This window comes from Barbus barbus (genome assembly GCF_936440315.1).
Source record: "Barbus barbus genome assembly, chromosome: 25".
NCBI lineage: Eukaryota > Metazoa > Chordata > Actinopteri > Cypriniformes > Cyprinidae > Barbus > Barbus barbus.
In genome coordinates, this window is record NC_136753.1 from 21,217,979 (window position 1) to 21,234,124 (window position 16,146).

Consider the following 16,146-nt stretch of genomic DNA (forward strand, 5'->3'; position numbering starts at 1 on the left):
AACATGCATGGTGAATTTAAACGGGAAACAGACAAATTTTGCTACATGTAATTTGCTACATATTATTACTAGTTGATGGCAGGTGGTATTTATGTTTAAGGGGGAGGGGATTTTATTCTATAGGGCATTTTATTCAACGATATATGTATACATCCTAGTGCAAGATGAGTCATACATATTTCTACTCCATCTTCCCAGAAGATGCATCACATGTATATTAGGGATGTAGCGATATAAAAATCTCACGATACGATAATATCGCGATATGAAGGCAGTGATACAATATTTATTGTGATATTTAATAGCCATACATTGTATAACAATTGCACTGTAAAATAAATTATAGTGAATATTTCATAAGTATATTACTTTTGCTTTAAACTACAGCAGCGTTTTCCAATCCCAGTCCTCGCACCCCCCAGCTCTGCATATTCCGTATGCATCTCTTATCACGTCTGTTCTATTCGACTGTAAGTGCCCTGCGAAGTGGACATCACCGGATATTTCATCATGATTCCAGTTCGAAACGAGTGTCTATGTTCCATTCAAAGGGCATTAAAGTGTGGGAGACGTGAATTTAAATTGTATTTATTTACAGAGGTATATGATGTCCCACTCATCTGTGTGTGAGGACGCTGTGCAGCGCAAATCCGTGAATGAATGTTCTGAAGTGAAGTAAACTTCTGACAGCAATTCATACTGCACATTTAAGCTTCAAGCTTTTTTTGACAGAAACGGCAAGAGAGCTTTTATTTTGAAGGAAAACTCCTGCTTCAGTGAAAACATGTCTACAAAGACGCATCTCACTAAAAATCTAGTGAAATGCTGTAATCATCTGGCGTGAAAATAAAGCCCAACTGGTGGCTGTTGCATTCCCAAACACATGCTAAACTCAGCACGCGCAATAAACGAGTAGTGATACACGTGTTTGGGAACATTCATTCACTGTGAATGGAGCCGTTCTAAGGTGTGGAAAACACCAGATCACGAGCTGATCGCTTCAACAATGTGTGCGCTTTGCTTTGAAACATGCAGCGGAAACAGACTTGATGAAGGGATTAAGCCATATTATGCACATTTTCTTTTAAACTTACACAACAATTCTCAATGCACAACAAAACCTTAAATAATTAAATAGACATTAGGGATGTAACGATATTATCAATATTGTGATAGCGTGATAGCAAAACTGTCTCGATATTATCATGGTCACACGACGATATGAAACGATAGGTCTTCCGGATAAAAAATAAATGTAGTTTATTTAAACTTCTTATTCTAATGTAAAAGGTCTTTAAAGTTTTTGGCCCATTACGCAAAATTCCATGAAATTCATGAAATTCATTGCAGCTTTAAAGCAATCATTATCTAGCCAGACATATCATATACCGCATTATATTGTGAACATTATATTTCATGGGGGCCTCGGTGGAAGTAACCTCACTCTCACCTGGTTCATGATTGACGCCTTCCGGCCAAGCCTGTTGTCTCTGAAACGGAAGCGGCTTCTCTTGCTGCCGTCATCGGATTCTGACTTTACCACCTTCTCGCTGTCACCCTTCTCCTCCTGTTCTTTCCTCCACTTTTTCTTTCTGTTCCTTCGCTCCTTGGCACTCTTGGAGCTCAGCTTGGACACCTCAGAGGAACTGCGGGACAGATGCCCTCCTCCGTCGTCCTCTACTGCATCCTCAGATACTGTACCTGCTGAGGTTGCCATGGCATTGGCCTAGTGATGAGGGACAAACAGACAAGAAAGAGGATGAACATAAAAGCTAAAAAGTGCAGGGAAGTTTTGCTTGTCATGTGCATGTATTTGTGTACCTGTGCATCCTCCTGTTGTTTTTTCAGCTGTTCCAGCATAGCTTTAAACTCAGCCTCCTTCTGTTCTGCCTCCTCCATGGTGGCCTGGTTCTGTTCTTCATAAGCCATGGCCACCACAGCCAGGATCAGATTTACCAGGTAGAATGATCCCACAAAGATCACCAGTACAAAGAAGATCATATACGTCTTCCCAGCAGCTCGCAGAGTCTAAGAGAAAAAAGTTGTGAAGAAATGTCAAGAAACTACATTTATTCCAACAACTCTATTACTGTACTTTGTTTCTAAATAAAAATGAAATGAAAACATTGTGTTAGCATCTAACTAGCTAGCAAGCAAGGATGGGAAGTAATATCATCCACGATTTCACTCTTACTTGGCATATTATTAGATCAGACTACCAAGAATTAAAGGGACAGTTCACCCCAAAATTAAAATTCTCTAGAGAGTTATTATAGTTAACTAAAACTAAAACCAGAAAATAATGTTAACAGATAAAATATAAAATACCTTAAAAACTTATTTCAGCTTGTTTCCAAGGCAAGATTTCTCATTTTCATTTAGTTTAGCTTGATGTACTAAATTAACTACAACTAAAACTGAAATAAAAATTAATTAAAAAATTATATAGACATGCAACAAAAACTTTATTATTTTTTTTAAATGGAAGTCAATGGTAGCCAAAATAGTTTGGTTACCAGAACAAAGAATGATGACTGAATCCCTTTACGGTTTTTTTTAACACTAAATGTGATTGAAATTGTTTTTTTAGTAATAATAGTTATTTCCAATATAACAACTAGAAACCATTTTAAATAATAAACATGCAACATGGTGAGGTCAAAAAACTGAGAATGAGAGGAATAAATGAGCACCAGTTGGTACAGATTCTCCCAGAAATCTTGTGTCATGAGTCGGAAGAGAGCAAGAAAAGCCCAACCAAAGGAGTCAAAGCTAGTGTAGCCGTAGTTTGGGTTGCGTCCAGCCTTCATGCAAGTATAGCCCTCCGGACACCGTCTACACAAACACACACACAAACACACTATACTACAAATATGCCTGTGCTTTTGTCTTTAACGGATCATACCTTGACAGTAAAAAAAAAATACTAAACAGTGCATCAAGTGTGCTATTATTTGGAAATCATTTAGACTTAAAAAATACATTAAACTGTTGATAATTTAGTATTGTAAAATTGTGTTTGTCTGTGTATGTTTTCAGTCTTCACCCTGAATCTGAGCTGTTTCCACATAGCAACGCATCCAGCATGCCTGGCAGAAAGTAGAAGTTTGCTGTGAAAAGTGGAAAGAGAAAAGAAGATAGACTTGTAAAATGTGAAAACCATGTCTAACATCATCAAAAGTCTTCTCATTTTTAATATTTTTAATATGACAAGAATGTAAAAACTTTTTTGGATAAACTGTATTGTAGAGAAAATCAAACTTTACAGCACTGTTTGATGCAACTGTATTAGAAACTACCCTACATAGTCAAAGCTTTGCCTACTTACTGTCATTCATGATGTATTCATTGAAGTCAAAGCCCCTACTCCCATTTGCCAGGTAGGAATCAGTTTGATTGAATGGCCAGATGACACACTTTTGCCGAAGATTGCCCATGAACAACTGTAGACCGATGAGGGCAAATACACTCAGACAGAAAACAGTCAGAATCATCACATCTGACAGCTTCTTCACTGACTGGATCAGAGCACCCACAATGGTTTTCAGCCCTGTGGGAAGATGAGGAGACAAACACAATGAGGAATATACAGTCTGCAACACAAGTGATAATGATCACACACACAGGTTTAACACTTTCATGATGCACACGCTTTCACGTCATACTTTGTGATGTAAATTTCCCCTATAAATCCCACAATATATATATTTTTTTATTAAATTTAAAATTATGTATTTAACTACTTTAAAAAATAAGAGAATCATTTACTTTTCCTACATAAGAAAAAACAATTACTTCAGCATCACATCCATAATTAGATAGCCATCCAAGCAATCATACCACTGGTTTCCTTAACTTACTTACACATATCATAATAAATAATAGTTTGCTTATAAAAAAAAACCATGAATTACACTGAACAGGCAGCTTAAAGAGTCTCCCGTCCTCTCAGGGCAACAGCACACAAACTGTCTGTATCTCAGTGAATAGAACTATGTGCAGTTTGCTATCAGTTGACCATTTGGAATTATGTATACCACACTGAATTATAATTTGAATCACTATAAATATACCACTTCATTATATCAACTGAGGAACAACTGAAATGTCAATCCTGTGTAATCTGGAGTTTGTAATAGTAACAACAGCAACAAAAGGATCTTGGAGAAGAAAGAAAAGGAGACTTATATGAAATGTTTGAGTCTTCCTGAATCTCCCCACTGCAATTTCTGCAAAAATGTTACAAATAATAAATCAGAAACTGGCATTAGTTTGTTAGAAAAAGTGATTTTTTACTTTTTCTAGAGAGAAATATGTGAGCGCTCGCCACCACAATGCTAGGGGTGTTTAGGTGTAGGTGGTTGCTAAGGTGATCTGAGTAGTTGCAATGATAGGTGGTTTCTCGGGTGTTACTAAGCTGTTCCTAGCCTGTTTAGTTTGTTGATAGGGTTATCAAGTGGGTGTTTATGAGTATATGCAATTTATTTGGTCTGACAAGAGAAGTAGTGAATGAGATGGGTATTAATCACATGATTTGAGGTATCATTAGCATAAACTGTGCGAGAAGACTTGTGTGCTAAACTTTTGAGCCCAAAATTAAAGTTCAAGGATCTAGGTGGTTACCAGTGCATTGCTAAGGGGTTCTAGGTGGTTGTAGCAAGAATTTATGACATTCTAGTTCCTACTGTAGATATGGCTGGACTATTTCTTTAGGACAGTGGTTCCCAGACTTTTCTTCTGGGTCCCCCTTTTGTAGAGAAAAATGTTTTCAAGCACCCCACCTACATTCACCTACAGACACTCTAAGACATGGCCTTGCTTGCAAAATCCTATGGGACTTATTTTAAGCATTGTAATAACAGTGATTAAAACTTTTTGATTTTCAAACTTGCTTCTGCTCAAAAATGAACATTTCTGATGTGTAGTTATTAGACTTATGCTTACTAGTCCCACAGTCTTTTCAGTGACTGGGGTGGGCTTGTTTTGTGCTGCAGATCTTCTCAAATCTGGGATGCAGCTGTGAGATTGCAACTCTTAGCTCATTTTCAATGTCCAGCTTCGATCTGTATTTTGTCGTTATTGAGGCAACTGCAGAAAACCCCATCTCACATAGTTAGGATGTGGCAAAAAGAAGTAAACCAGGGCAGTTTCAGTATCAGTGGGTAGTCCTTTTCCACTCCAGTCCAAAATGCAGCTTATATATTGGACTTAAACTGAAGCCTCATTAGAGATGACATCAACGAACTGTTCCTCTTCTGCTGCGCTCAAGTCAGCAGCTGGTGCTGCGCTGATGGGATCTCGAATCCAGTCATATTAGCACTGGGAAATACCTCTGGAGATGTTTTTAGAGCAGAGATATGAGTTGTCATACATGGGATTACTGTGTTCAGCAGCTTGTCGACATCGAAGAATGATTTCAAGCTCTCAAATAAGTCTACATTCCCTCTTTCCAGTTTTCTTGTGAATGATTTAGTTCACAAGAATTTACTTCAAATATAGTTCATTGAGCTTCTGAAAAATGTCACTGAGGAATGCAAGTCTCATGAGAAAGTTGTTATTGTTGAACTTATGGGCAAGTCCATCTCCCTCTTCCTCCGAGAAGATTCTGATCTCATCCCACAATTAAAAAAAACATGGATAACACTTTCCCACGCAACAGCAAATGGGACAAAACCCCCATGTGATCAGATCCCATTTATTTGCTCAGTGGAAACATTGACCGGTCTTGTTTTGATGTAGCTTCCGGTGATGATAATAACTTGCATTACATCTTTCAGCTTGGGACTCATCTCTTTAGATTCTAGCCCCTCCCAGTGCATCATAAACTGTGTCCACTGCAGATTCAGGTAAACATGCTTGACTAGTGCTTACAGCCTTCCTCGTTTCCCAACCATTGCCTGAGCCCCATCTGTGCAGATCATTCCACAGGCCTCCAATTTCAGATCAGCTTCTTTCAAGTAAGTGTCAATGATTTTGAACAATTCATCTGCAGTGGCTCTATTAGTTACAAGTTTGCAGAAAAGCAAATCCTCCCTCAATTAATCGGCATCAGTGATCCTGACATTTATTTTTGATAAACTGTCTTTGTTACTGTCATTTGCTTCATCCATCTGCAAAATGTCTGTCTCGTATCTTGTCATTAAGCTGTTCCTCTACATCTTTCTCTAGCCTCACAATAGTGTTGTTTGACAGAGGAATAGCCTTTCGTTTACTGGCTGTTGCTTGAAATCATATCAATAGCAGAAGAAAGTATTAATTTCTCAGCTATAGAGTGCAGCTTCTGACACTGAGCTGCTCTGTAGGCCACATTGTAGGAGGCGCGTTGAGCATTTGAAGGCACAGATGCTGCTTTAGTAAAGCGACTGTGTTGCACACAACAGTTGAGTCGTAAAAACCAACAGGCTTGTCCTTGTGTTCCTGATGTGAAGCCTCTAAGTGGCATCTCAACTTGTTTGGCTTCATACTGTCAGAAGCTAATATTTTGAGGCACACAATACACTGTGGTCTCTCTTAATTACCCACCGGTGAGATATGCCTCGACATCTTTTCTCGTCTTTGTTTTAGTTATGACGTTTGGAGTAGATTCATCGTCTGCTTTATGGTACCAGGAACTGGTGGACCTTAGTGCAGAACCATGCATTGTTTATTTCATTTTGTACACAGCTCCCTGCAACTCATTTCTGATTCTTCAATTGTGCCATCTACAAGTTTGTTATTCCATGACAACAACCGCAACAACTGATTACAGACACAGAGTCCAGCAGGGACTGCGAGTCATCTTGAGGTAATATGTCAAATTAATATTTTGTGTTCTGTTATTTACTTCTGTGACAAGTAGTGGCATATTAAGCAGGATAGTCTGCTGACTGTATCCCTTTTAACTCTGTGACCAATCCCCCCCCCCCCGCCCCCACTCCCCCATTCTGGGAACCACGGCTTTAGGGTGAGTCTATGGGGTATTTTTATTGTCCACCAAACTAAAATCATAAATCTCACTGCTCAGAAAAGTAAAAGCACACCTCTTTTCAACAACCATATGATCTGATTAACTGGTTAACTTTAAATGGTTAACTCAATATTATAGTGGTGACTGCTAATAGAGCAATGACAAGCCACTGAAAATACATTTTTAGCATTTTCTTACATTTCAATACACAAGTTCCATTGATGGTGTATAAATTGATACATTTATTTCCTTCTTATGTGTGAAAGGACTTTCATATGAAGTGGTAGCCAATTTAATGAACTGGATGTTGTAAATGCTAATGCTAAAAATCTTTCCAAAAATGCACATTTACAGTTTTCTCATGAGCGATTTACTAAGGACAGGTTGTGTAGGGACCTTGGAGAGACACAAGGAGCACTCTTTAAAATATAAGCACACATACAATATTCAACACATATCAGCAAAATGGAAACTGCCTGAAGAGAGCGGCGCCATCCACAAACAGTATGTAGAGAGCCAACACAGAGAGAGGAAGAGGAGAGGACAGGCAAGGGGAGGAAGGGCATGCAGGTCATTTAAACGCCAAGGCTGAAGGCAGCAACATCATCATCTTTGCTTTATCACCATGGTGTCAATATCCGTTTAACCAATCGTTTATGTCTAGAGAATGTGTGACCCTGTCTTCATATCCCATCTCTAAATACTCACATGTGAAGTCTACAACAATTGATATAATGTGACAAGCCTGAATGTGAACGTGTTTAATGTAGGTGGGTGTAATTGTGTGAATGTTTTATAAAGTCTGCAGATGAAAACTAGTGAGTTAACTTGGATATTCCACATTTTTCGTCCCCCTGCTACAATGCATACATACACACAAATCTTCTTAAATCTTCTGATGTCTCTGTTTTACTTTCCACTCCGAGTTCTTTGAAATAAGAATAGGGAGGGAGCTACAAAACAGTAGTTTTAGCAAAAAATAAGATAAAAAAATACATAAATCTACATACGTGTAAAGGATGCAGAAATTTGAGAAAAGCCACTTGTTAAAAAAATACAAAAAACAATAAAAGAAAGACAAACTAAAAAAAGCAGATGTCTTCGAAAGCATCATGCAGCAGAAATGTGTCCAACTAGGCTTGGCAGTCTCAGTGAGCACTCTACCCACAAACCTTTGCTTCATGATACATCACATCAGCTTCTTTTAAACAACTCTGATGAGATGTTCATCAAAAGACAAACGATGCCAGCTTTTTGAGCAGTATGAAATGCATATATACCTTTTTCTCGCACATATAATATTTTTCTATTTTCTATGTTGAGTTTTATGTTTGTCTGCTTAGGATACTGTAGCTAAAACTCAACTCAACAAAGAAAAGACAACTCAGAGGCTGGACATTTTGAAAATAGTAAACAGCAGCAATCCTAAGTTTTTTTTATACATAGGTTGGATGTAATAAGAAATGCATTCTGTGTCTTCATGTATAGTACTAAACTGCACACTAGGAAATGTGATCTCCCAGCTGCAAATCCAAGTTAAAACCAACTTAAAGTGGTTTGAAACATGGCACCTGGTTTCCATGCACTTGTCTAAGTTAGTTAGGTTCATCTAGTCAGGCCCTCGCCAGCTATTAGCCCACCTAAACTAGTGACCATGTTACAAGCTAGCAGCTAGCACCTTAAGATGAGTTATCCAGCAGGGCTAGATGCATATACTACTTTTTGTCAAAACAGCTGTTGACAAATGCAATTTTTAATAAATGAAAATCTTTAATTCCCAGATTACTGGAAGGCATGTGATTTTTTTCCAGGATTTGACTGCAGACTGCAAAGCCTATCAAAAATGTATCGCTACCATTTTTGATCATTTGGGTATTAAAACATAAATAGAACATAAATGAAAGGATTCTTTCAGCAGCATCCAATTGAAAAAGTACAGCAAGTCAAGTGAAAAAAAACCTAAGAAAAATAATAACAGGAGTAGTAATACTGGTAATAATAATAGTTTGCATCGGCGTGGGAAGCAGCTCAGCCTTCGTGTTTAAACGCGTTCTCACCTGGTATGACAGAAATAGTTTTGAGAGCTCGTAGAACCCTGAAGGTTCTCAGGGCTGACACATTCCCGAGGTCCACAAACTCTGTTACATATCTGCAACAAGGGAGGATCACACACAGAACAAACACCATGACACAACACACACACACAACACCACAACACGTACGACACACCACTATCACCAGCACCACCATTGAACTGAGAGGAAGACATCACGCAAAGCCTGTCTAACGGGAGAAGAGAGAGAGAAACGAACGGAGGAGGAAGGAAAAGACAGGAGCGTGAAAAGAGAGACAGCGAGCGGCGCCCTCTGTTGGACCTGATGGATGCTGGACTTACCTGGGATCACAGCAACAGTTTTCAAAGCCCTCAGCACCCTGAATGTGCGCAGAGCTGACACATTGCCTAGGTTTACAAACTCTGTAATATACCTGCAGAATGGATCGCAACATAGTTACAAGAGAGAGAGAGAAGAGAGTGAGAGAATGGAAAGGAAAAGAGATACAGGATGAAAAAGCAGTGAGGGAAGATGGTTCACAGGAAAAATAAAACTATATGCATCCCATAAAAACAATGCTCCAGGTTCCAAGTAAGAACAGCATTACTGTAATTACAAGTTTCAGACTGGTAAAAAAAAAACAAAATCACATTTTTGTTGAACACGCAATTGCAGGTGGATTATTGTAATGATCAAATTATTTGCCACCGCACACATGGATTCATGGCGTTATGAGCATTCCCTAAGAAACCATTTATTTCTCAAGATGAGGATGTGAACAGCTCCAATTACAATCTTAAGAGTTGCTATCTCGTAATTACAGTAATTCCAACATGATGTGATCCCAGCGTAAGGATTTAAATCTTGTGGCACTTATTCCAGTGTAATACCTTGCCCCTTAGACTTATAATAGCATTACTGTATACACTGTTTTCCTTTGATTTTACAAACTGAAGTTGAAATCTTTTTCTGTGGTAAATGACTGTGTCACAGATACTCTCTATAGAGATTAACTTCTATGGAACCCATAAAAGCAATCAAATATGAACAGATTCTCACAAAATGTCACACAAAATTGATGACATACATTTAATACCAGGAAAACTCAAACACATTACAAAGGGAACGAGCTTGTTTCTTGTAGTTTTGTCATTATTTCACCATATTGTCAACGTGAACACTTTACTTTTAGGGGCAAGGGTTGTCTTATGTAAGAAGAAAATGGCTACCCTCCAGAGAAATGGATGCAGACAGGGAGAATGCAGAATGCAGATAGGGAGAGAAAATAAGTGATGGACAGATTAATTAAAGTTTAGAAATAAAGAGAGTTATGATTTATATGTACACACACATACACAGAAGTATAGGCACAAACATTGTCATCTTTGAGCACTGAACTCCCATCCACCCCCCTATGAGAGGCAGGACATAAGAGCCTCTGTCTCTCTCACATTCGCCCACACACAGACTTTTATGCAAGCATGACATCAAGGCTCAAAGTCATCCTATGGCCTAAATAAAGGTCATGATTAATCACTGAATTTCACTTCTTTTCTCAGATCTTTGCTGTGTAAAACTATGGCTCTCAGTCTCTGTCAGAACATCCATGTATGTAAATGCTTAAAGAAATGGTTTATTAGAATAAATAATTTGAAAAAGTTCTTGAAAACTTTTAGGCTTTAAGTTGGTCTAAAATTGCCCTACAATCAGTGGAGAAGCTTGACTCAATGTGGGTGCAAATGAAAAAGCTCCAAAATTGCAGAGCTCATTTCAAATAGCTGCAAAGAGGAAAAGGACAGAATGCTAAACCGCTTCCTTCTTTATTTATTTTCTAATAATTCTCCTAAATAATATCAGTATATATTCCTTCTATCCTTAGTTGGCACCAACTGAAGCTCCTCTATAGCCTAAATGTCAATGCTGCACACAAGAGTTACACACCTGTAAATACTTAATACAAAACATATTTTGAAAGCAACATTATCAAAATATTTCATTAATGTTTGAATTAAAACAGGATTATACTTACGCCATAGAGATGACCATGAAATCCAGCCAGTTCCAAGGGTCTCTGAGGAAGGTGAAGCCGTCTATACAGAAACCTCGAGCCACAATCTTTGTGAGTGACTCGAAAGTGTAGATTCCTGTGAAGGTGTATCTAACAGAGTTCAAAAAATAATGCATACAAGTAAGTGTATGCTTGGAATTTCAATTTGATACAAACTTCAATTTGATATCCAATTAAATGAATGGTTTGTTTATAATTCATATTTCTCTCGCCCTCACCCACCATTTTTTTTATTTTGCTTGCCACAATGCATTGTGGGATAGGCTACAGCACAGAGTATACATGTGACGCTGCCTTAGACAAAACTTAGACATTAAGGTTAAATTCTAAGTTAAACCTAAGTTTTTGAAGGACTCCCATGAAACTCCATTAACCCCAATTACCCCAAAAATAGACCCAGCAATTTTAAGGACTGGCCAAATTTCCAAGTGGAGCTCACATTGTTGCATTTCCTCCCTCCTAGCCAGTCATTAACCAGTCACTCTACTAACATTATAAGCCATGCTTTTCAGCACTCACACCAGAGTGGTTGCTGGTTAAGAGTTAAAATTTATGACCTTTGGCTTCTATCCCTTTTTGCTATGCTGCTGCTGCTTTTAAATCTGTGCACATAATTAACAACAACAGCAACAAAAATTACAATCACCCTTTGATGAATAACATCTGCATAGACTAGACTACAATAGAATAGAATAGAATAGAATAGAATAGAATAGAATAGAATAGAATACTTACTCTACTTGTTTGGACCATTCTGGAGGATTGCTGAATGTCATGAAGACACAGTTTGTCAAAATTGTACACATGATGATCATGCTGAAAAGTGTAAGAAGTAGTTAAGGAAATCCTGTGGTAATGTCATAAATATTGATCAGATATCAAAACTATGATGGAAATAAGGACATTAATAAAAGTGTCAATAATTTCATAACATTATGTGGTAAATTCTGGGGTCACACATCAGTTGTTGGTTGAGGACATAGGCATCAGCTATTTTCCTTAAGGAAGTAGTATGTTGTTAGCCTCCATATGAATAATGGCCTTTGAATCACTGTCTGTGTCACAGCACAATTCGCTTTAGTTCAGAACTCTCTTTATTTTCAGAACAATTAATAAAAATATATAAATTATGTACTGTGACACAGATTATAGGGTGTAACTAGTAATTTGTCATGTATAAATTTGGTAAAACCTATAAATCTAACAAAGCATTGTTGTCAGATTTCAGACAGACAGATTAAGCACAGATTAGAAAGCAGTTTAAACAAGAATCATTAATAACATGAACAATGTCTGGAGCACTGAAAAGGATATGAGTGTATCAAAATTTTAATTGCTATTTGCCTGAATAGGTTAAAAGGACTAATGATATATAATGAGGGCGTGGCACTGAAACGGAAGATAGTTTTTCCTTTGTTAAGCACTATAAAGGTCTGAAGAGAAAAAGAGGAAAAGGAAAAAAGAAGAAAGAGAAGGAGAGATATTAGTTACATATGTCAGGGTGCATGGTGAGCAAGCACACACATTCACAAAAAATAAGTTGAGAAACGGCAGCAAACAACATAATTGAAAGGTTAACATGACAAGAACTTTCATTTTATCCAAAAATGACAGGTCGCATTCAACAAACTTGCAAACTGTATACTTTATTAAAATACACCCATATAAGCTTTTCATAATAAAATAAAATAAAATCCAGGTCAAAGACTATTTCTAAATCAAGCCTATTAAAACCAAGCTAGGGATATATTTACGCGAATGGAGCTAAGACAACTGCAGTGAGCTCTGGCAAAGATATGGACCTCTTACAGGAACTCAGACAGTAATACTAATGCTAATGCTAACCACTAACACTGCGATCCATCAGATGCAGAAGTGCTGACTCCAGATAGTGTGTGTGGGACAGGGAAAAGCGAGAGGGAGGGGGAGGGAAGGAAGGGAGGAAGGAAGGTGGGTCAAAAGCCCTGCAAAGCTGTTTGATCCTGCATAATGTTAGAAAAAAAGAGACAGAGAATCTTCATCCACATACTCCTCATGGAAACCACATGAATCCAAGTTTACACAGTGTTATGTTCAAAGACATAAAATTGTGCATTTATATATATCTTCACTTATTTTTCTTTTCCCCTATTTACTTATTTTTGTTATCTCTTTGGTGAATATTTTTTCTTTCTTGTTTTACGTTATTGTTATTATTCGATTGTTTTTAGTTAATTTTTTTATTAGCCACTGGGTAGAAAAAAAAACAATATGAGAGATATTTTATTAGAAAAGTCTTAATAAAAAAGTCTTAAAAGCTTTCTAGTCCTTACATGTTTCTTTTGTTTTAAGCATATTTAGAGTTTTACTGGAAAACAAGACAAAATACTGAATAAAACAATATTTCTTTAAACACATAAAATACTTTGTTGCACAAAACACCACTCCAGTTACATACACACAAACACACACACCCAAGGAAACACCACAGAGACGAGCGGATGAGAATCTTCCTGAAATCTAATTAGATTAAAAATAGACAGCTGTCTGAAGGAGAACAAAATGAGCACCTTCAACTCAGAGTGCCCCATCTCGCTCTATTTCTCCATCCCCTATCTCCTTTTTCACTGCATTTGTCTGTGTCTCTCTGTGCATTTAATCATGTCAAATTCTAAAACACGCTTAACAAAATCATAAATTAAAAGACAGCGTATGTCAGACAGAAAGCGCTGTGTCTTCTTTTTGAAGACAGCTGTCATTTTGAGGCACAGAATCCCAAAGACTGTCACACTAGCAGAAGCTGTGAACCGCCCAGAAGGCTCCATGTGTTACTGAATACTGAGCATTGGTTTCCCCAGAGTCTCTCTCACACACACATACACACACACTGCGACAGACTGTGGGCTTCCTCTGCTGGCGGGAGCTCCCACTCTCACAATGCTGCACTCTTTGCTGAGGACATAGCTGCAGCTCTCAGTATCCTGGCCTAAAAATCGTAATCCTGGCCTAATCTTCTCCGAATCTTCATATTAATGAGCATCTTGTTTATCACAATGCTAAAATGTGTGTAACAAGCACACGATTTTCATATTCAGTGTGCAACAATCCAGCAACACAGTCATCAGGCCGCATAACCACAACAAATAATCAACGATCATAACACAAGTATAGTTTCAACTGTGACTCTGACTCTTGTGTCTATAAAAGGTAAGCGATTTTGCATATGAGCAAAACTAAAACGTGCTACAAAAACATGGAGCTTAATGATCATGTACATGTGATCACAGCCTTATGTCAACACCTGCACACACACAATACAGCCTATTGGTCTTTCTGACAGCATAAGTGATATGCTGCAAAGCTACTGAAAATTTCATCATCTACAGAGAAGAGAGAAAGAGAGACATGAAGATGTGGACAAGAGCTGAGGGAACTGATGCGGGGGAGGAGGACGAGGGAGGGAGGGAGAAGTGTGTTTGTATGGGGGGGGGGGGGCAATAGTGGAAAAACTGGATATAGCATCACTGTTGCACTTAACTCAAAGTACACCCGATCTACTCGACATCACTAAATGCACTTACCGTAAGGCCTCAAATGACCAACACCCCATCCAACCGCTAACCAACACTTCTCAGTCTTTATTTACAACTTTCAAAATGCGCTAAGAAGCATCTATCTGTCTATCTTTTAGAGAGTGAATAAAGTTATAATGACATGACTGAAAATATTTGAAGTATTGCTAAATAAAGCAATAGGAGTAATAATAATGAGATAATAATAATATAAAATATGGTATGAACAAAATATGAACACTCATAATAATATACCATCTATTAATGTATGCATTCATTAAATAAGATGAAAAAAGAATAATAGATCAAATATGGTATAAACTAAATATGATCACTTTTAACAATAAACCATTCATTAAGTCGTGGTCCGGGGAAGTCGTGGCCTAATGGTTAGAGAGTTGGACTCGTAATCCAAAGGTTGCGGGTTTGAGTCTCGGGCCGGCAGGGATTGTAAGTGGGGGGAGTGAGTCTCCACCCTCAATACCATGACTGAGGTGCCCTTGAGCAAGGCACCGAACCCCCAACTGCTCCCCGGGCGCTGCAGCATAAAATGGCTGCCCACTGCTCCGGGTGTGTGTTCACGGTGTGTGTGTGTTCACTGCTGTGTGTGTGCACTATGGATGGGTTAAATGCAGAGCACGAATTTCGAGTATGGGTCACCATACTTGGCCGTATGTCACTTCACTTCACTTCACTTCACTTCATTATTGTATCTACCAAGCAATAAAATAAAATAAAACGTTAATACAGGTACAAAATATGGTATAAACTAAATATAATAATTCGTAATAATCTACCATCCATTAATGTATCTACTAATCACTAAAATAAAACTAAAAATAATTATAATAAAAATTAAATCAAATCAAACAGAATAATAATATACTGTAGATATGAAATATGGTATAAACAATATATATATATATATATATATATATATCACTGATAAAATAAATAATTCATAAATGTTTCTACCTATCAATAAAATAAAAAAACTTTATAGTTTTATAGTGAATTATAGTGAAAAAGCTAATTATAGCGACTCATAACAATACACTACCCATTAATGTATTTATTAATTGATAAAATAAAACTAAATAATTACATTGAATCACTAAAAATAATAAATAATCCATTAATTTACCTACTAATCAATCCATAAAACATGGTATGAACAAAACATACTCACTGATAACTGTCACAAATTATCCATAAAAGTAAATCTACAGACCTGAATTTTTTGTTAAACGTCTGTCTCCAAATGTCAAGCCCTAACATACAGCTGGTGCAATGACTTGCATCAGAAAACTGCATTCCGTATCTCTCAATCACATACAAAAAAAACACATGTGACTACAGGGCTTCCTGACATTCTGACTGGCTCTTTCACCAAGGGGCCAGTAAAACGGCAACTCTGCACTTCTTCCTTGCATTCCTTTTCTCTTTTTATTCACTTTAACCCTTCCTCACAATACATGACTCTACCACAGCTGCGGCAGTTATAACAAAAACATACCATTGCCAAGA

General features: G+C 37.5%; 1 protein-coding gene across 4 annotated transcripts in view; it reads right to left on the reverse strand.

Moving 5' to 3' along the window:
• LOC306844692 (sodium channel protein type 8 subunit alpha-like) overlaps window positions 1-16,146 on the reverse strand; it is a 55,387-nt gene that overhangs the window by 36,866 nt on the left and 2,375 nt on the right. For 3 of the 4 annotated variants that reach the window (XM_079377010.1, XM_079377009.1, XM_079377008.1), the window contains exons 2-10: window positions 12,371-12,501; window positions 11,804-11,884; window positions 11,030-11,158; window positions 9,004-9,095; window positions 3,329-3,550; window positions 3,047-3,110; window positions 2,694-2,835; window positions 1,822-2,028; window positions 1,451-1,726 (exon numbers count right to left, since the gene is read on the reverse strand). In XM_079377010.1, coding sequence (XP_079233136.1) covers window positions 1,451-1,726; window positions 1,822-2,028; window positions 2,694-2,835; window positions 3,047-3,110; window positions 3,329-3,550; window positions 9,004-9,095; window positions 11,030-11,158; window positions 11,804-11,884; window positions 12,371-12,501 — 1,344 coding nt within the window. Of the gene's footprint in view, window positions 1-1,450; window positions 1,727-1,821; window positions 2,029-2,693; window positions 2,836-3,046; window positions 3,111-3,328; window positions 3,551-9,003; window positions 9,096-9,341; window positions 9,434-11,029; window positions 11,159-11,803; window positions 11,885-12,370; window positions 12,502-16,146 lie in introns of all 4 variants that reach the window. The other variant, XM_079377007.1, reaches the window with a different exon arrangement.